This window comes from Mauremys mutica, chromosome 13, assembly GCF_020497125.1.
Source record: "Mauremys mutica isolate MM-2020 ecotype Southern chromosome 13, ASM2049712v1, whole genome shotgun sequence".
NCBI classification, from domain to species: Eukaryota; Metazoa; Chordata; order Testudines; family Geoemydidae; genus Mauremys; species Mauremys mutica.
Genome location: NC_059084.1, coordinates 53,953,122 through 53,974,277, shown reverse-complemented (window position 1 = coordinate 53,974,277; position 21,156 = coordinate 53,953,122). Strand labels below are relative to the sequence as shown.

The window sequence follows — 21,156 nt, the reverse complement described above, 5'->3', positions numbered from 1 at the left end:
CACCAGGTCCATGTGCTTGAGGCTGTCCAGCAGCTTGCAGTTGCGGTTCTTGAGCCGGTGGGCCTCGTCGATGATGACACAGCGCCACTCGATCTCCCGCAGCTCAGGGCAGTCCGACAGGATCATCTCGAAAGTGGTGATCAGCGCGTCGAACTTGTAGGCGCCGGGGATCAGCCGGCCCTGGAGCGGGGCAAGGGCAATCAGACAACGGGGGTGGGGTGGCCACACTGGGAACCAGCACAGCCAAGAACAGCCTCCCCACAACATGCCAGGGCAGATACCCACCTCCTGGAGCCATGAGACCCCCTCCCCAAACCCTTCCTACCTCTCCCTCCCCCTGTACCCCAGAGACCTGCGCCCATCCCCAAGCCTGGCCTGCTGGGACCCCCGTGGGTCTGCCCCTCCCCCCGTACCCAGGAGTCCCTGCAGCACACACGCGTGTATCAGTGTCCACGCCCCCGTGGGTCTGCCCCTCCCATCCCTGTGGTACATGCGCCTGTGTTGGTGTCCACACCCGTGGGTCTGTCCCTCCCGTCCCTGCGGTACACGTGCCCGTGTCCATGCCCCCGTGGGTCTGCCCCTCCCATCCCTGCGGTACACGCGCCCGTGTCCGTGCCCACGCCCCCGTGGGTCTGCCCCTCCCCCTGTACCCAGGAGTCCCTGGAGTACACATGCATGGATCAGTGTCCACGCCCCCGTGCGTCTGCCCCCCCATCCCTGCGGTACACGCGCCCGTGTCCGTGCCCACGCCCCCATGGGTCTGCCTCTCCCGTCCCTGCGGTACACGCGCCCGTGTCCGTGCCCACGCCCCCGTGGGTCTGCCCCTCCCCCTGTACCCAGGAGTCCCTGGAGTACACATGCATGGATCAGTGTCCACGCCCCCATGGGTCTGCCCCTCCCGTCCCTGCGGTACACGCGCCCGTGTCCGTGCCCACGCCCCCGTGGGTCTGCCCCTCCCATCCCTGCGGTACACGCGCCCGTGTCCGTGTCCACGCCCCCGTGCATCTGCCCCTCCCCCTGTACCCAGGAGTCCCTGGAGTACACACGCATGTATCAGTGTCCACGCCCCCGTGGGTCTGCCCCTCCCCCTGTACCCAGGAGTCCCTGGAGTACACATGCATGTATCAGTGTCCACGCCCCCGTGGGTCTGCCCCTCCCATCCCTGCGGTACACCCGCCTGTGTCTGTGTCCACGCCCATGTGCGTCTGCCCCTCGCCCCGTACCCGGGAGTCCTTGCAGTACATCTCATACTGCTGGATCATCTGGCGGGAGGCCAGGCTGCCATGGTAGACGATGCTGTTCATCTCGGTCCACGTGTTGAACTCGCGCTCCCAGTTGGTGATGGTGGAGAGGGGAGCAATGACCAGGAACGGGCCTCGGATGCCCACATTATAAACCTCCTGCAGGAAGGCAATCGACTGGATGGTCTTCCCCAGCCCCATCTCGTCTGCCAGGATGCAGTTCTGCCTGTGGGGGGGAGAAAAGGGGGTCAGCTTCCCCCCCACCCCAGCCCCTCTGCAGTTCTGCCAGCTGAGTGGGAGACACAGAGCTAACCCCAGCCTCACCTGTCCCCCAGGCCCAACTCACCTGTTGTACCAGTTGAAGAGCAGCCAGTTGACCCCCTCCAGCTGATACTCCCGCAGCTGGTTGCGGTTCTTGTACTCATGGGAGAGCTCCAGTTTCTTCCAGGAGATGGCCTGGGGCCGGGCCTGGGGGGGGGGACAGGGGGGACACCATCAGCATGCCGGAAAGAAGCCCCCCTTACACCAGCGAGAGTGGAGGGGGGCTGCCCGGAGAGAAGACAGACGCTGTCACTCACTATGCCTAGGCGTTCCAGGTGCCTGACCTGCTGCTTTTGGGATGGGAGGCAGCTTGTGGGGAGGGGGTGATGGCAGAGCCGGCTTGGGATGGGGGAGAGGCAGGATGGGGCTGTCACTCACCATTCATTTAAGCAGGGTGGCTGATGGGTGGAGCCAGGGTAGGGGGTGGAGCCACAGCTGTTACTCCTCCTGCCTCTGAGCTCAGGGCCTGGATGCATTTGGGCTGAGGGGGCGGAGCCGGTGTCTGATGGGGTGGAGCTGAGGGCTGTCACTCATCACACTTTTAGCTCAGGGTAGAGTTGCCAGGCATCCCGTTTTTGAGTGGAATGCCCGGTTGAAAAGGGACCCTGGTGGCTCCAGTCAGCACTGCTGACTGGGCCATTAAAAAAGTCTGGTTGGCTGGCTCCTAGGCGGAGGGACAGCCATTGTGGCTCCACGCACTGCCACCGCCGCGGCTCCATAGCTCCCATTGGCTGTAACTGCAGCCAATGGGAGCTGCAGGGGCGGTGCCTGTGGGTGTGAGCAGCATGCAGAGCCATCTGGCTGCCCCATGCCTAGGAGCTGGACAGGCCAGTCGTTTCCGGGAATCACCTGGTGTAAGAGCTGCCTGGAGCCCACGCCCTGAACCCCTGCCCCAAGTCAGAGCCCCCTTCCGCACCCAGAACCTCTCATTTCTGGCCCCACCCCACACCCCCAGCCACAGCCCTCACACCCCCGCCCTGCATCCCAACCCCCTGTCTCAGCACGGTGAAAGTGAGGGGGCGGGGATGGAGTGGATGGGGCCTTGGAGAAGGGGCAGGGCAAGGGTGTTCAGTTTTGTATGATTAGAAAGTTGGCAGCCCTAGTGCTGCGACTGGGGGCAGAGCCAGAGACTGTCACTCACCACGCGTTTGAGCTCAGGGTGCCGGGCCTGGATGCGTTTGAACTCACGGACCTTCCCCTCGTCCACATCCTCCTTGAGCTCCCAGGTGCTGTCCTCATAAGGCAGGGAGCACCACTTCACTAGGTAATAGATCACCGGCTGCGGGGCCAGGGACAGGCCCATGGTCACAAGGGGCTCCAACAGCTCATCCCCGCCCCACAGAGAGCGTCAGCTCTCTCCAACCAGGCCAGGGCCATGTGCTGGGAGGGGAAAACTGCGGGGAGGTCGCCACTGCTGCCTGTTCCCAGTCCCCACCCCCACCCCCAGAGTGAGTTCCCACAGAGCTTCACGCCAAGCCCCAACAGCCCCCCCATAAATCAGGGGGTTTTGCAGCCCCCGAGCCTTGGCCTCTGCCCCAGACCCCACTTCCTCCCCACACCTCACTGTCCCAGTTTCCCCTTCCCCCACACAGCTAAACCCTCCACCCCACCCTGGTCACCTCTCCGTTGTCCTTATCGACACTGTGAGACTCATCCAGGATCCGGTCGACCTCCACGTAGTCAGGGTTAAAAGGCTCCTCATCCTGGGGAGGAGACGTATATAACTCGCCTCGACCTGTCCCCAGTCTCCCTGAGGGCTGACACTCACCCACACCCCCCGTCCTGGCTGGGGACCCCCAGCTCCCACCCTCCCAGTCCTCTGCTGCTACGAGGAAGAAGCCAATCCTATGGCCACAGTGCCAAAGGGACCCCTGGGTGCCAATGGGCAGAGGGCACGGCGGGCAGAGGGCTTCACAGGGCCTCCTGGGTCAGTTAGGTGTGTCAGAGCTCACCAAAAGGTGTCAAGTGAGGTCTGTACTGGGAGCCGGCAGTCCACTGGCCACCACTCCTCGGGAAACGCATGTACAGAGAACATTTATGGAGTTCCAGGTCTGCGCTGGAAATTATGTTCTTAAGGGTTTCGAGTTAGGGTGGCAACACCCTCGGAAACGCTGCTTTCAGGCCAGCAGGACCAGACACTTCTCAAATACTCAAGAGACTTTAAGGCCAGGAGGGACCATCGTGACCGTCTAGGCTGCCCTCCTGCACATCGCAGGCCCCGGACCCTCACCCACTCCTGTAACAGACCCCTCACCTCTGGCTGAATTATTGACGGTCTCAAACTATGGTTTAAAACTTCAAGTTATAGAGAATCCGCCATTGACACTAGTTTAAACCTGCAAGTGACCCACGCCGCAGAGGAAGGTGAAAACCCCCCAGGGTGTGTCTGTCTGGCCATGTGGTTATTGTTTGCCTCACAAAGTGCACCTATCTGCATAGCGAGCCACAGGCTACGGAAGAGATTGCAGCATCTACAGGAATGACAGACAGCGGGGGTGTCCTGTATAGGAGGAACAGCCGAGAATTTCTGCTGTACCTCGGAGTGCAAAGTGACGCATGCCAGTGCCTTCACCTGGGAGGCAGCCAGCCTGGTGCAAAGTGCAGCAAAGAATCTGGGCGAGCAGTACTCATCAAGACAGGAGAGTCTCTAGCATAGTCAGTCCAGGCTCTGGAATGGGTGGTGGTGTTTCATTTTCTAGTCACCCTCTCTTTCCAATACTTTACTTACTGCAACTGGAATCTCTATGCTTCGTTAATGAAACTCTATCCTCGTTTTCACTACTAACCAGAGGTTCTCATCCTAGTTACCATTGTGGGCTGCACATGTAGCTCTGTTTGTTACATAGGCTGCCCCCCACACAATAGATACACTACCTGTATGGCCCTGAGGGTGTCATATGGGCCACAGCTGCATGCTGACTGGGTCGCGGGCTGAGAACCGCAGCTCTAAATGTATCCAAGTGCTGTGCTGAGGGAGCGGTGATCTGAGGGTGTCCTGCCTCTTTGGGAACAGCGTCTGTGGATGTTGCGAGTGGCCAGGGGAGGCATGGAGGATCCAGGAGCTGGGGCGTGTCAATCGCTAACTGATAGAGTAACAGTGGGGCAGGCGAGGCCCAGGGGGGCAGTGCTTGTGTTGCCCATGGAGTTGGGGTGCTGGGTTGCCCTCACGCTCAGGCCAGGGGGTAGTGAGGGGCCTCACAGCCTCAGGTACCCCCAGGAAGTGTCACTGCTGCCCAGACCCTGTGGTCCCCCCCATGGTTTATGCCCACCCCCGGGTACCTCGTGGAAGAAGTGCCTCATCTGGGTCATCTTGGTCTTGAAGCGTTTGAGTTTCTGGTGAATTCGCTTGTCCTTCTCCAGCTGGGAAATGGTGGCCCATTCACAGTGCAGATACGAGCTGGAGGAAGGGCAGAGGGGTTAGACAGACAGACAAATGGACAGACATCACGTGAGCGATATTATACCTGGCCAGAAACTGGAGTTTGAATTCCACGCCCAGAAATTCTGACAGTGGGGAGTTTTCTCCATTCAGAATCTGAACAGAAGCAGAAATTTCAGAATCTCTCGAGAAACAACCCCCCCAAAACAAATGTGACCCATGGGCATGGAAACCCGCCGTTTCCATAAGGTGAAGCCTTATGAATTTATGGTTTCAAGTAGTCTCATTTTATATGAAAACAGACAACACAATAAGTTGTGCTGGCAGGAGTCGCCAGCAGCCATGGCCCACAGAGCTGGTGGCACACCAGCCATCCTTCAGTCAAGCTAAATGGAAGGAGCAGTTCAATGCCCTGTTAGGTCGTGACCGCTGGGAGCGGTAGGAACCCATCCCCCCAGGCAAACGGTCTGGCTGCAGAGGCAGGGTCTGGAGGCTGACTGGTAGCAGAGCTTTGCGTGTGCGAAAGCCGGAAAGCCAGCAGGAAGAAGTGATGTACCGAGGAGCATGGCCTAGGGAGGGAGCTGAGACATGGAGCTCCTTGGGGCACAGGACTGGCCGCGGAGTCAGGCCTGGAGAGCATAGGCCAGGAAACTGCCTTATTGTGTCCCAGGGCATAGAATTGTGTGTTGGTTCTTTAGGACTGCAGCAAAGAGCAGACCTGACTATCACCAATTTCTCTTCATGGCCCCAGATTTCGACAACCTGCCTGGGCTTCAGGCCCCAGGATAATGTACATAAATGGAACATCCCAATTTGTTAATAGAAAAGTTGAGTCAAAAGAGAGCCAGTCAAAATGAAACACTTTCTCGTTCTAGGGATGCCCAGGAAGTAAATCTTCTTGTCAAAAGTTTGGTTGAAATTGTCACAGAGCCAACACATTTTGGGGCTTTTGGGGGGGGGGGGGGGGGAAACTGTTCTGCCGAAAATGTTTCAACCAGCTCTAAAAGGCTCCCATGCTCCATCCCTTTGGCACCCTTGACCCTCCCCAACTGGGCGCTGGTGCCACGTGCAGTGGTGAGTGGCCACCCCAGTGCCTCTACCACCCAGGGTCTGTGGCACTAGCTACTCCAGATCCATCTGCCCCACCTCGGGCCCTTGCAGGGGAAAACCAAAGCTGGGGAGATGCGGCTGCAGCCTCCCCACACCACGCGGGGGCAAGTGGGGAGCTAGACTCAGAGCACTCCAGGGGGGAGTGGCGCCTAGACGCCTTGGGGAAGGGCATGACACCTACTAGTTCTTGTATTTGACGAAGAATTCCTCTGCTTCCGTGAACTGCCCTGAGGGGAGCTGGAGAGAGGGGGGGGGGGGTGTTAGTGCTGCTGACACCCTGTACTCAAATCCCTGAACACCCCGCACCCCCACCAATGCACCCCGCTGCACCCTCCTCCCCTGTGGCCAGACTGCAGCCAGCACCCGCTAGAAGAGAAAGGCCCCATATCCCAGTCCTTGGCCCCCTCTTGCAGGACCTGGTGCCTGGGAGGCGTCAGACCCATCCTCACAGCGTGCGCTCTCACCTCCTTCTTCACCACCCGCATGGACAGCACCTTGTCCACGATGGCAGCATCCTCCTCACTGGGGTTCTCCTGAGGGCAGGGATGAGAGAGATTGGGGGAGTGGGAATTACACGCAGCAGAAGCCTTTCCCCTTTCACACCCTGCCTCCCAGACTGCAGACTGGGCCCTAGCCGCAGCTGCATCACACTTCACAGCCTGAACACCCTTGTGCGCCCCCCTCCCAGGCTTACCACAAGGAGAGGTGTAGGGAGCAGTGGTTCTGCTCCCTGCATCCCCCTGGGGCCCAGGACTCACCACGAAGAACTGCATGGAGGGCAGGGTCTCTCCCTCTGGCTCAGGGGCGGAGGGCTGTGGCACGGGAGGCTGCTCGAGCCGCACTGGCCCTGTCACGTCCAGCTCCTCATCCTCTTCATCGTCAGTGATCTTGATGTCCAGATCCTCGGTGTATTTCTTCCGCTTCACTTGCCGGTTGGAGCGACGCTTCTGGGGGTGCGGGAGTGGGGTGCGTGTTAGAGACACCCCAGGACAGACACTGCACACAGAGCCTGGACAGCGCCCCCACATACACACATAAGGGGTTAGAGGGCAGCAGGGCAGACACCCCCCGCACACACACACGGGGTGCAGGGCACAGCCCCCTGCCCCACTCACTCCCCCTCTCCCCCGCAGCAGAGATCGCACTGCTCCCCTTCCAGGCAGGGAACCCAAGTGTCCGGGCAGCCTGTGTACCCAGGCCCCCCCGTGGGCAGTGCATGGCCCCCCCCCCCCCCATACACCACACACACACCCCAGTCTCCTCACCTGGACGCTGCTCTCCTCCTCCTCGCGGGGGGATGGAGCTGGCATGGCCTCAGTGTCAGAGTTATCAGAGGAGGCATTCCGCTTCCGTTTCTTCCCCACCACGGGGGTGATGGTGCTGGTGGGATGACAGGGGACAGGCAGAGTGAGGGGGGGCTGGGCTCACACCCCATCGCGGGGGAGTGCAGGGGAAGGGACGCCAGGGCGCCACTCTGCTGGGCAGACAGAGCTGCTGCCCACCTCTCGCCAGTGCATCCAGCACAGCTCCCACCCCAGCCCAGATCTAGCCCCAACCCCTTTGGCACTGGCTGTAGCTCCCAGTACAACCGCCACCAGGGACCAGCCACCTGCCTGCACCCCCCAAGGGCAAGATAGGGCAGACGGGACCAGAGGGGCTGGGGAAAGGTGGGGCGGGGCTGGAACAAGGGAAGATGAGGAAACTCTTCAGCCTTCAACCCTGAGTTTCCTGCGTCTCTGGGCTGGGGGTCAAGCCTCCCCTAGGAGGGGACTACATGATGAGATGGGGGCTCCGGACTGCAGGGCTGTATGAGGGGTCTCACCTGGGCTTGCTGCGCCCCTTGCTTTTGCCAGAACCCCCCTGGCCCCGGCCCTTGCGAGGCCTCTCCTCCTTGGGCCCCCCACGCTCGCCCTTGCGGCGCCGCTTGCGTTCACCCTCCTCCTCGGGCCGCACACTGGGCAGCTCGTCCTCGTTCAGCACCCGGGGGATGTTCTGCTCGCCCCGGGCCCGTGCCCGGGCGATGGCTTCGGCCACGATGCGGTTCGCCTTCTCCTGCTTCTTCTGGTGCTCCAGCTTGCGGGTCTCCTCCGAGCCACCGCGTGTGCCATGGCTGGACAGTGCCACCACCTCGCTGCTGCTCAGTACCTTCACCACGGAGAGCCCAGGCGAGCCACCCTGGGATGAGCCAGCCTGTGGGAGGAGGGACCATCACCCCCTGACCCAAACTCCCCTCAGACCCCGCCTTCCCCACAGGGTGGGGGGAGGGACCATCACCCCCTGACCCAAACTCCCCTCAGATTCTGCCTTCCCCACAGGGAGCTGCCAGCCAGCCTGTGGGGGGAAGGACCATCACCCCCGACCCAAACTCCCCTCAGATCCTGCCTTCCCCACAGGGAGCTGCCAACCAGCCTGTGGGGGGAGGGACCATCACCCCCGACCCAAACTCCCCTCAGAGCCCGCCTTCCCCACAGGGAGCTGCCAGCCAGCCTGTCGGGGGAGGGACCATCACCCCCTGACCCAAACTCCCCTCAGACCCTGCCTTCCCCCCAGGGAGCCACCCTGGGACGAGTGGCCTAGGGTAAAGTCACTCCCCACCCCGATTTCCCCATGGAGCCTTCACAGACACCTTCATGGCCCCCCCTTTGGGCAGCTCCCCCTAAGCAGGCCCCATTCCCCAGCTCACCTGCGGCTGCAGCACAACCTTGAGTGGCACCGTCAGCCTCTGTCCCGGGCCGCCCACCACCTGGGCCTGCTGAACGGATGAGACCGCCAGGGGAGGCTGCTGCCCTGAGGCACCCAGTGCTGGGGGCTGCTGCAGCAGCTGGATCTTCTGAGGCCCCCCAGGCTGACCCCCGGTAGGCTGCTGCACTTGCAGCTGGATGGTCACCACCTTGGCAGGCTGGCCCGGCACCCCCTTGGCCTGGCTCAGGGCCGCCAGCTGGTTGCCCTGCAGCACAATCTTCCCTGGCAGGTTGCCCAGCACCACATGGCGCTGCCCAGGGGGGCCGCCCCCACCCTGTGGCTGCTGGAGCACCAGGGTGATGCGCTTCGACTCGCCCTGTGGGGGAAAAAGCAATGGGGGTTAGACACCAGCCCCACCCCCAGTGCTCCTACTCCACACCCTGCTCAACAGCGCCCCACCCCAGAGCGCCAGCGGGATGCGTGTTGACTCTTTCACACTGGGGTCAGACATGCCCGCCCCCCAGCCCCCTTACCTGAGCAGGGGCGGATGTCAGGGTCACAGCAGGTTTCAGGGGTGTTCCGCCTGCAGCCCCCGTGCCCCCCACCGGGCTTTTCACGGGCTGCAACACCAGCTGCTTGACCGGCCGACCGGGCTGGACCAGCCGGTGCACAGTGGTGGGGCCACCCGAGGGGGACACCTTGGTGGCCAGCACGGCATTGCTGGAGACAATGGAGACACCAGGGCGTAGCGGGGTGCCTGTCAGAACCTTGGCAAAGGTCACCTTGCCCCCATTGGCCGCCCCCAGCGGCTGGGGCTGGGCCTGGATCTGAGCCACATGGGCCCCCGTCACCGAGCTGCCCGCCGGGGCCTTCAGGATGACAATCTTGGGGGCTGACAGGGGGGCCGCAGCCTGCGGCAGCTGCTGCCCCCCAACGGAGGACGACGACACCACGGCAGTGCTGGCACTGGACACGCCCATAAAGGGGTTCCCCTGGCTCAGCACCTCCTGCCCCTGGGGGAGCTCTGGCTGCGGAGGGTCTGGCTGGGGGGGGCCGGGCGTGGGATTCAGCTGCCCTGGTGGCGGCTCTTGCTGGACAGGCTCTGCGGCAGGGGGCGGCGTTGGCTGGGAGGGGTCCAGTGCCCCTGGCAGTCCCAGCGCCTCTTCGATGGGGTCGGGCGGTGCCTGGGCAAAGCCTTCCTCCGTCAGGGAGTCCAAGCCGAAAAGGTTGGGGTCATCGAACAGGTCCATGATGGGGTCAGCCATGGCGGGGGGTGGGCGAAGAGGGGGCTGTCACAGTGGGGAGGGGTTTGGGGCTCCCCTCCCCAACGAGCGTCACGATCGGGGCCTCCGCGGTCACGTCAGTCAGCACCAGGCCTCATGGAGAAGGAAGAGCAGGAGTCCAGGTCCGGCTGCATGGGAGACACAGGACGGGGGGTTACTGGATGCACCTCCAGTATCTCAATCCCTGGCTCCCAGCTACAGGCCAGACGCTCCCACGCACATGCCCGTCCTCACTCCTGACCCACAGCCCCCTCCCGTCCCAGCTCTGCCCCTTAATCCCGCCCCACAGCCCCCTCCCGTCCCAGCTCTGCCCCTTAATCCCATCCCACAGCCGTCCCAGCTCTGCCCCTTAATCCCGTCCCACAGCCCCCTGCCGTCCCAGCTCTGCCCCTTAATCCCAACCCACAGCCCCCTGCCGTCCCAGCTCTGCCCCTTAATCCCGTCCCACAGCCCCCTGCCGTCCCAGCTCTGCCCCTTAATCCCAACCCACAGCCCCCTGCCGTCCCAGCTCTGCCCCTTAATCCCAACCCACAGCCCCCTGCCATCCCAGCTCTGCCCCTTAATCCCGCCCCACAGCCCCCTGCCGTCCCAGCTCTGCCCCTTAATCCCGTCCCACAGCCCCCTGCCATCCCAGCTCTGCCCCTTAATCCCAACCCACAGCCCGCTGCCGTCCCAGCTCTGCCCCTTAATCCCGTCCCACAGCCCGCTGCCGTCCCAGCTCTGCCCCTTAATCCCAACCCACAGCCCCTTGCCGTCCCAGCTCTGCCCCTTAATCCCGCCCCACAGCCCCCTGCCGTCCCAGCTCTGCCCCTTAATCCCGTCCCACAGCCCCCTGCCATCCCAGCTCTGCACCTTAATCCCAACCCACAGCCCCCTGCCGTCCCAGCTCTGCCCCTTAATCCCGTCCCACAGACCCCTGCCGTCCCAGCTCTGCCCCTTAATCCTGTCCCACAGCCCCCTGCCGTCCCAGCTCTGCCCCTTAATCCCGTCCCACAGCCCCCTGCCATCCCAGCTCTGCCACTGCCCCAGTCTCCTGCTGCATCAATTCTGCTGCTGCCCCTTAATCCCGTCCCACAGCCCCCTGCCGTCCCAGCTCTGCCCCTTAATCCCGTCCCACAGCCCCCTGCCGTCCCAGATCTGCCCCTTAATCCTGCCCCACAGCCCCCTGCCGTCCCAGCTCTGCCCCTTAATCCTGCCCCACAGCCCCCTGCCGTCCCAGCTCTGCCCCTTAATCCCGTCCCACAGCCCCCTGCCCTCCCAGCTCTGCCCCTTAATCCCAACCCACAGCCCCCTGCCGTCCCAGCTCTGCCACTGCCCCAGTCTCCTGCTGCATCAGTTCTGCTGCTGCCCCTTAATCCCGTCCCACAGCCCCCTGCCGTCCCAGCTCTGCCCCTTAATCCCGTCCCACAGCCCCCTGCCGTCCCAGCTCTGCCCCTTAATCCCGTCCCACAGCCCCCTGCCGTCCCAGCTCTGCCCCTTAATCCCGTCGCCCTGCCCCCAGCCGTCCCAGCTCTGCCCCTTAATCCCGTCCCACAGCCCGCTGCCGTCCCAGCTCTGCCCCTTAATCCCGTCCCACAGCCCGCTGCCGTCCCAGCTCTGCCCCTTAATCCCGTCCCACAGCCCGCTGCCGTCCCAGCTCTGCCCCTTAATCCCGTCCCACAGCCCGCTGCCGTCCCAGCTCTGCCACTTAATCCCGTCCCACAGCCCCCTGCCGTCCCAGCTCTGCCCCTTAATCCCGTCCCACAGCCCCCTGCCTTCCCAGCTCTGCCCCTTAATCCTGACTCACCGCTCCCTGCTTTCCCAGCTCTGGCTTCTCCCATGTCCCATACACACACCCCAACTGAGACAGAAAAGGGCACACCTATCCAACAGTCCCGTCCGCAGCTATGGGGCCAGACACCCCCTCTTCATGCCTGAACAGTGGCCAGTCCCACAGAGCAGGAGCAGGGACCCCAAAGTCCTGTCCCAAAACACCGGTCAGCCCCACACCCTGCTTCGCTTTCACAGCGCACAACAGCAGCAGGGATCCCAACCTGCCCTGTTGTCACCCCACAGAAACAAGAGACACCCCCCCGCACCATGCAAAAGTCAGGGCAACCCCAGAGAAACAGAAGGGTTCTAATGCAGGCTCCCCTCACCCCAATGCACCTCGCGGGGTGCTGCACAGAGACTGGGGCCAGAAAAGGGCTCCCTGACAGCATCCGAGGGACAAGAGGGCATTGAGCAGACAGAACTGGGGAAACCACCACATTGCTCCCTCCATCCCCACACGCTGCAGCCCCCACCTGCGTTACAGATCCTGCCCCGCACCCCACAAAGTGTTTGAACCTGCCCCCCACAGCGCTCCAGATCCTGCCCCCCCACAGCGTTTCAGACCCTGCCCCCCACACTGCAGCTCCCCCCCAGTGTTACAGACCTTACCCCCCACTCCACTAGACCCTGCCCTGCACCCCACACAGCGTTACAGGCCTTGCACCCCACACTATTACAGACCCTGCCTCCCACAGTATTACACCAATCCTGCCCCCTCACCCCCCCAGCATTACAGATTCTGCCCCCCACACTGTACCAGAACCCCCACTTCACTGCTCCCAGTTCCCCAGGCTGTCCCATCTCCATCCCTCTCCTGCCCCACCAATCCTCTCCCCACAGTGCCCTCATACTACTCCATCCACCCTCTTATCCTCCCCTCCTGCAGCCTGTGTCTTTTTCCCTTCATCCCTCCCAACTCTCCTGCTCCACAACCCCTGCCCCATGCACCCTCACCCCCATCTCCCTCCCAGCCCCAGCTCCCTGCCCCCAACCCCTCTCCCACAGCACCCCACAGCCCCCTCAGTGCTCCTTCTCCCCAAACCATACTGCCCCATCTCACCACCACACGCCCCCAGTGCTCCCCCACCCCACCCACATGGCTCCTGCCACCTGTGCACCCCTGCCCCAGTACCCCAATGCCTCTCTCGCAGCTCCCCACATGCCCCCTCATGGCTCAGAGCTCCCCCACGTCCCCAGGGCACCCCCCCATGCTCCCCCACCCCACCTGTCCCCAGGGCACACACCCCCACATGCTCCCCCACCCCACATGTCCCCAGGGCACACCCCCCCACATGCTCCCCCACCCCACCTCCCCCCACATCCCCAGGGCACATACCCCCCCATGCTCCCCCACCCCACATGTCCCCAGGGCACACCCCCCCCATGCTCCCCCACCCCATCTCCCCCCACATGTCCCCAGGGCACCCCCCCACATGGTCCCCCACCCCATCTCCCCCCACGTCCCCAGGCACACACCCCCCATGCTCCCCCACCCCACATGTCCCCAGGGCACACACCCCCACATGTTCCCCCACCCCACATGTCCCCAGGGCACCCCCCGCACATGCTCCCCCACCCCATCTCCCCCCAGCTTTCCCCTGGGAACCCCCCCACATGCTCCCCCACCCCATCTCCCCCCACATGTCCCCAGGGCACCCCCCCCACATGCTCCCCCACCCCATCTCCCCCCACATGTCCCCAGGGCACACACCCCCATATGCTCCCCCACCCCATCTCCCCCCACATGGTCCCCCACCCCATCTCCCCCCACGTCCCCAGGGCACACACCCCCATGCTCCCCCACCCCGCATGTCCCCAGGCACACACCCCCCATGCTCCCCCACCCCGCATGTCCCCAGGCACACACCCCCCATGCTCCCCCACCCCACATGTCCCCAGGGCACACACCCCCATATGCTCCCCCACCCCATCTCCCCCCACATGTCCCCAGGGCACCCCCCGCACATGCCCCCCCACATGTCCCCAGGGCACCCCCCCCATGCTCCCCCACCCCATCTCCCCCCACTTCCCCAGGGCACCCCCCCCATGCTCCCCCACCCCATCTCCCCCCACGTCCCCTGGTCACCACCCCCATCTCCCCCCACTTCGCCAGGGCACCCCCCCCATGCTCCCCCACCCCATCTCCCCCCACGTCCCCATGGCACCCCCCCCCATGCTCCCCCACCTCTCCCCAGGGCACACACCCCCATATGCTCCCCCACCCCATCTCCCCCCACTTGTCCCCAGGGCACCCCCCCACATGGTCCCCCACCCCCTCTCCCCCCACGTCCCCAGGGCACACACCCCCCATGCTCCCCCACCCCACATGTCCCCAGGGCACCCCCCCCCCATGCTCCCCCACCCCACATGTCCCCAGGGCACCCCCCCCCATGCTCCACACACCCCTGATGTCCCCATGTCTCACACCCCCCCATGCTCCCCCCACCCCACATGTCCCCAGGGCACACACCCCATATGCTCCCCCACCCCATCTCCCCCCACATGTCCCCAGGGCACCCCCCCACATGCTCCCCCACCCCACCTCCCCCCACATGTCCCCAGGGCACCCCCCCACATGCTCCCCCCACCCCATCTCCCCCCACATGTCCCCAGGGCACACACCCCCACATGCTCCCCCACCCCACATGTCCCCAGGGCACCCCCCCCACATGCTCCCCCACCCCACCTCCCCACATGTCCCCAGGGCACACCCCCCCACATGCTCCCCCACCCCACATGTCCCCAGGGCACACACCCCCACATGCTCCCCCACCCCACATGTCCCCAGGTCACACACCCCCACATGCTCCCCCACCCCATCTCCCCCCACTTCCCCAGGGCACACACCCCCACATGCTCCCCCCCCCCATCTCCCCCCACGTCCCCAGGGCACACCCCCCCACATGCTCCCCCACCCCATCTCCCCCCACGTCCCCAGGGCACACACCCCCACATGCTCCCCCACCCCACATGTCCCCAGGGCACCCCCCGCACATGCCCCCCCACCCCCCACATGTCCCCAGGGCACACCCCCCCCACATGCTCCTCCCCCCACCTCCCCCCACATGTCCCCAGGGCACCCACCCACATGCTCCCCCACCCCACATGTCCCCAGGGCACACACCCCCACATGCTCCCCCACCTCCCCCCACGTCCCCAGGGCTCTCCCCACCCGCAACGGGGCCGGGCTCTCCCAGACGCGGCTCCAGCCCCGGCGTCTCGGCGGTGGATCCCTCCCCCGAGCCGGGCGGGAGGCGGGGCCGGGCCCGGCCGCTTCTAGCAGCGCAGCAGACACAGGGCCCGGCCCGGCCCCACAGAGACCCCCGCCCCCAGCCCGGCCCCACAGACACCCCTCCGCCCCCAGCGAGACGGCCCGCCCCCCCCCAGCCTGCCTCTCCAGCCTGGCCCCACGGAGACCCCCCCGCCCCCAGCTCCCGCCCCCCCCAGCCCGGCCCCACAGAGCCCCTGCCCCACCGCAGCTCCCTGGTACCCCCCAGCCTGCCCCCAGCTCCCGCCCCCCCAGCCCGGCCCCACAGAGACCCCCCCAGCCTGGCTCCACAGAGCCCCTGCCCCACCGCAGCTCCCTGGTACCCCCCAGCCTGCCCCCAGCTCCCGCCCCCCCAGCCTGGCTCCACAGAGCCCCTGCCCGGCTCCACAGAGCCCCTGCCCCACCGCAGCTCCCTGGTACCCCCCCCCGCCTGGCCCCAGCGAGACTCCCCCCCCCGCCCGCAGCCTGGCCCCACAGAGACATCCTGCCCCCAGCTCCCGCCCCCCCTCAGCCCGGCCCCACAGAGACCCCCCGCCCACAGCTCCCCCCAGCCTGGCCCCACAGAGCCACCCCTAACCCCCTGCACACAGCTCCCCCCCAGCCTGGCCCTACAGAGCCACCCCTAACCCCCTGCACACAGCTCCCCCACAGCCTGGCCCTACAGAGACCCCCCCCGCCTCCCCACACATAGCTCCTGCTCCCACCCCCAGTCTGGCCCCACAGACACCCACAGCCCCACACAAGAGACCCCTCCTGGCCCCCACCCAACACCCCGAAGACCCGACCACCCTCCCCACAGCTAGCCCCCTGGAGTGCCTGAGAACCCCAGTATCCCACCCCACCCAGCAGAACCCACCCAAAAACCCACCTCAGCCCCCCCATCCTGCCCCCAGCTTCCTCCCTTGAGCTGCTGCACCCCCAAGTCACCCCCAGAGCCAGCCCAGGGATGCAGGTCTAAGTGCTAATCCTGCCACGACTCCCCATAGACATGCTGGGGCCGACCTCCTCTGCACCCCACTCCATGGCAGGGCCTGGGGCCATGGGCTCCAGCCACCCACCCCAGCACATACCTACTGGCCTCCTCGCAGGGCTGTGCAAGATACAGCCACTTCCAGGGCTCCCCCACAACTGCTCCAGCTGCCCCCTCCCCCCTGTGCCCCAGAGCTGAAAACAACACCCAACAAGCTGATAGGTGGGGGTGCAACCCTTAGTCCTGTACATTTCCCAACAGCCCCTCTCAGTGCCATCTGCAGGCACCCGTCCCCCATGCTCACTCTGGGCCAGCTGAAACTCCAGGGCACCTCCACAGTTACACTCCCCAAACCACAACTCCTCACTGGGCTGCACTGTGACCCCCACTGCCCAGCGCCCACCCACTACCAACCAAGCTCTGCTGAAGGCTCACGCCCACACCACATACCCCCTCCCTGCATGCGCCCCCCCGAGCCCAGCACAAAACTGACATTGGGAGCCCATGCCACGCTCCCTGGGAGTGTCAGCATAAAACAGGGATCCCCATACCAGGGCCCTGCGGAGCTCAGCTGGGCCTGGGCCATGTGACAGAGACCAGGACCCCACTCCCACAGGAGGGGAGAAAACTATGGTTCCATTCCCACCCCCATAGCATCCCTGCCTTGGGGGACAGGCTGGGGTTGTTGCCGGGCAACGACCTTGCATCCAGGTTGCACATTACTGATGGGAAAACAGCCCGGAGCAGGGATCCAGCAATGTGATTGGGCAACAAGGGGGGGTTGAGGAGCACCCCCTACTCCAGGGCTCAGGGATTCAAATGCACTCAGCTAAGGGCCTCAGTGGGCAAACCGCAGAGTTAGGAGGGTGCCAGTGATCTGGCTTGGCCAGGCAGTGACTAAGGGGGAAGGCAGCAGGAGCTGCAGAATCTCGGGTTCACATCAAAGACGTCCTTCCTCATTCTAGGGAGCTGTGGGTTCACACACACACACACACACACACACACACACAGAGGAGTACGCACTTCTATCCTCTCACAGCCATGCAATGTACTGCAGCTACCAGGGCCCCCAGGTGTCAGCCCCCACTTGGCCCAGAGATCATCCCCCCTCCTTCCCCGGTGCCATCGCTTGGTCTGAGCTGTGCACACACCCTGCTGCTGTACAGAGCCTGCCATCCCCTGCCATGCTGCACAGCACGGCCTGCTGCACCCCGCTACTCCCCATCACCCATGCCAACAGCCCTGCAATGCTGTACAGGGCTCTGTCCTGGCCCACATGGGACCCTCCACATTTGGGACAGAGGCCGAGCAGGTGGGTGATGTATGCCAGGCAGCTCTGACCACCTGCTGCTGCGGCCCAGCAGTGACCCAGCAAGGGCCTGCCAGTGCCCCTCAGTCCCAACCCATGAACACCTGCTCTCCCTGACCTGGGGCTTCCCACACACAGCATTACCAGTGCTCCTCACTCCCAACCCACAGACCCCTGCAATCCCTGGCTGGGATCCCCACACAAATGTCTCTGTGCCCCTCACTCTGGACCCGCAGCCCACTGTTAGCCCAGCCCTGGGCTCCCACCCGCAGATCTGCCAGTGCCCCTCAATACTTTTCCCCTCTAGGGGAAAGGGGCCTTTCCCCTCACCGGAGCTGCCCCTGCAACACACAGGCACCAAACTGGTCCCTCTCCCCAGCCCCAAAACTCCCACTGAAAATATTTGTGATAGGATCTTGGGCTGACACCTCCCAGATGGTACTTGTAATGGGGCTCCCCGCCTTCCAGCCCTTCCCCTCTATACTGCAGACACCCCCTGGGTGCACATGGGGCCTACCTACCCCTATTCACCATGGGGAGGGGAGGACTGAGCTATTACCAGCACAAGGGGAGAAGAAAACCAGAGACAAGCCATAGTGAGACAGGGGTTCTGAACCCAGCGGAGAGGGGCTAAGGTGATGTTGCAGGCATCCCACATCATCTGTGCTATCTCCTCACCCAATACAATAACAGGGGACCAACCTGAGTGGCTGCCCCTCTACTTCTAACCAACCCCAATTCCATCCCCACAGGCAGGGAGCTCCCAGGCCCTAGAGGGGGTATTTCACTCCAGAGGAAAAGCTGGGCAGCACCCTCCCAACAGAAACCTCCCACAAGGGGCAGCACACTGTATCCTCTCCTTGTGCCCCCACAGATCAGCACAGCACAAATGTGTTCCCTGCCCCCCCCCCAGGAAAGGGCTACCTGGATGCTTCCTGCCCCCACCAATCTCCTTACCCCTCCCCCGCCCAAGGACAAGGTGACATGGACCCTCCAGTACAATGTGGATTCAGGCCCCCATCCTAATGTGAACCCAGCCCCCTGCCTCCTCTCCCCCCGTGCAGTGTGGGCCCAGTTCCCACCCCTCCAAAGCAGTGTGGACCCAGCTCCCCTCCCCCTCCAGTGCAGTGTGGACCCAGCCCACCTCCTCCAGTTCAGTGTGGACCCAGCTCTCCCCCCCCCGTGCAGTATGGACCCAGCTCTCCCCACCATCCTCCAGTGCAATGTGGAACCAGCTCTCCCCCCCTCATGCAGTGTGGACCCAGCCCCCCCTCCTCCAGTGCAATGTGGACCCAGCTCTCCCCCCCCACTCCTCCAGTGAAGTGTGGACCCAGCTCTCCCCTCCCACCCCGTGCAATTTGGACCCAGCTCCCCCCCGCTCCTCCAGTGCAGCGTGGACCCAGCTCCCCCCCGCGTCCAGTGCAGTGTAGAACCAGCTCTCCCCGGTGCAATGTAGACCCAGCCCCTCCTCCTCCAGTGCAGTGTGGACGCCCCCCCCCCCCATTATCCCCTATGGGGGGCGGGCTGGACCATCCCTCCCGGGGGGGGGGGGGGAATCTCCCTGCCTGGCCTGCATCCCGCAGACGGGCACGTCGCCATCCCATAATACCCCTGCCGGGCGGGGGGGGGCGGGGACCTTACCTGGGGTCTCCCCTGCGACTGCCTCAGCCTCACCCTTCGCGGCGCTGACCCCCCTCCCCGGGAGAGAGAACAAGGCAGCTGAGCATGGGCGGCGCAACCTAACCCGCAGCCCCTCCAAGCCCCGCCCAGCTCGCCCGGCCTCGGCGACGGGCCCGGCGACCTAGGAGGCGGGGCCAGCCAGCAGGTTAGGCTGAGAGCCTACCAGGAAGTCTCCGCAGAGAGGGGGGAGGGAGCGGGGGCCCTCACCCGGGTGGGGCTGCCCTGAGTGGTGCCTGAATTAAAATAATAATAATAATAATTTAATAAACCCCGTTGTTTGTGGAGTTGTTCGCCCCCCACTCGTTTGGAAACCTGTCGTGGGTAATTTTTTCCCACCCCTTTCAGTCAGGCAGTGGATAGGACAGCTATGAGGTATAGCCATCTTGGTTTGGGATGGATGCTGAGTGTGTTTTGTGTGTGTGTGTGTTGGGGGGGGGGGTGGTGGTAACTCCCTATTTAAGCCAGTGGTGACCCCCCCCCCCACTCACAGTGCCCCTGCACCCTCCAATGCCCAGCTGGGGAACAGGCTGCCTGCGCCAGGTGTCCGAAAATCATGAGTTAGCTCCCCCCCAAATCATGAGGCCTAAAATCATGGGATCAGGGTTAGAAATCCTGGGATTGGATTTAAAAATCATGGGATTAGGTATAGAAATGATGGGATGAGGCATAGAAATCCTGGGATTGGGTTCAATAGTAATGAGACTGTCTTTTACATTAATGGTATTGTGTTTAAAAATCAGGGGTTTTTTTGTAAACAAGGATAGGGTGATCAGACAGCAAGTGTGAAAAATCAGGATGGGGGGGTAATAGGAGCCTATATAAGAAAAAGCCCCAAATATTGGGACTATCCCTATAAAATCAGGACATCTGGTCACCCCAAAGAAAGATAAAATTTACAATTCTTTTTAATTAATTTTTTTTTTTAGACTTTAGGGGTGGTCACTTTTCCAACTTTTCTCATCCAACAGCAGGGCTAGAAACTCCCTTTACAAAGTAAGAAAGCTGGGAGTCTCACATAATCAATTATAATAATCTCTAGCTTTTATCCAGTGCTTTTCATCTCTGTTGATCCCAATGTGCTTTAAAAACAAAGTCAGTATAACTATCCGCATTTTAGAGATGGTGAAACTGAGGCACAGCATGGTGAAGTGACCGCTCAAGGTCTCTCAGCAAGCCAGAAGCAGAGCCAGGAATAATCACCTAACACTAGGAGCTGGGGCTTGAAGAGAAACACCCAATGTCCGGGACTTGCAATAAAATGATTAAATCTGGCAACACTGAAATGCTAAAAAACATTAACCACCACCCCGCACACACAAAAAATAATGATTTTTTTATCCTTCTGTGATTGGAGTTTAAAGTGGGGTGCAGGAGTCACCTCAAGGGCAGAACTTTTTGTTAACGAGTAGCTAATTCAAAAGGCTCTAAAATCTGCAGGCATACTTAGACTGTCTTGAAAATTGCTCTGCTTCATTAAGCCTAGGGGAAGAATTAGTGGCCCATATTTAGGGTCATTTGGTCCAACGGTTCCCAAGACTCTGCCCCACACAAAATTGGCTTTCTTTAATCTTCAAAATGCACTGAAATCCACATACACAGTGAGATCCTCTTGATTCTTGGTAGACCACCGACAGGAGCTGGAGTAGGAGTTGTGCTGCGAATTTGGAGTAATTTGGTCAAGGAGTTCTACAGACAGAACCCACCCCCCATCCATGCATATTGGTAATCCGCCTTAAAAGTAGTGCACCCCAGGATATGGAGGAGGTGAACACCCCCTGAAATGAATGGGACAGCTCATACTCCCTGGTATGGTGTCAAGATAAATCTGTCAGCCGAAAGCACCACATACCTCTATGACCCTCACCTACTGCAGAGCCCCTTTGCCCTGTGGGGGGATGGAGGGGTCAGGAGGGAGACAGAGCTGGTAGCTGAGTGGGAGGTGCAGTTCCCCCTCTCCCTCTTTCTGTGTAGTACCATAGGAGAAATTTACTTTAGCCCTCTAATTCCCATTTTTCAAAGGAATAAAGTGGTGTCAGTCCTGGTTTTCAGAATCTTAAAGGCTGTTCTACACATGGAGTTGCTCTTGATTAACTCCTGCAAG

General features: G+C 62.6%; 1 protein-coding gene across 2 annotated transcripts in view; it reads right to left on the bottom strand.

Moving 5' to 3' along the window:
• CHD8 (chromodomain helicase DNA binding protein 8) overlaps positions 1–19,135 on the bottom strand; it is a 32,582-nt gene extending 13,447 nt beyond the window's left edge. Inside the window, exons 1-14 of one of the 2 annotated variants that reach the window (XM_044985283.1) lie at positions 19,017–19,135; positions 9,267–10,144; positions 8,735–9,109; positions 7,874–8,241; positions 7,317–7,431; positions 6,810–6,998; positions 6,516–6,584; positions 6,233–6,288; positions 4,842–4,959; positions 3,182–3,265; positions 2,704–2,841; positions 1,588–1,709; positions 1,224–1,467; positions 4–180 (exon numbers count right to left, since the gene is read on the bottom strand). In XM_044985283.1, coding sequence (XP_044841218.1) covers positions 4–180; positions 1,224–1,467; positions 1,588–1,709; positions 2,704–2,841; positions 3,182–3,265; positions 4,842–4,959; positions 6,233–6,288; positions 6,516–6,584; positions 6,810–6,998; positions 7,317–7,431; positions 7,874–8,241; positions 8,735–9,109; positions 9,267–9,998 — 2,787 coding nt within the window. In that variant the 5' untranslated portion in view covers positions 9,999–10,144; positions 19,017–19,135. Of the gene's footprint in view, positions 1–3; positions 181–1,223; positions 1,468–1,587; positions 1,710–2,703; positions 2,842–3,181; positions 3,266–4,841; positions 4,960–6,232; positions 6,289–6,515; positions 6,585–6,809; positions 6,999–7,316; positions 7,432–7,873; positions 8,242–8,734; positions 9,110–9,266; positions 10,145–11,877; positions 12,137–19,016 lie in introns of those variants that run through there. The other variant, XM_044985282.1, reaches the window with a different exon arrangement.
• Between the last annotated feature and the right edge of the window lie 2,021 nt (positions 19,136–21,156).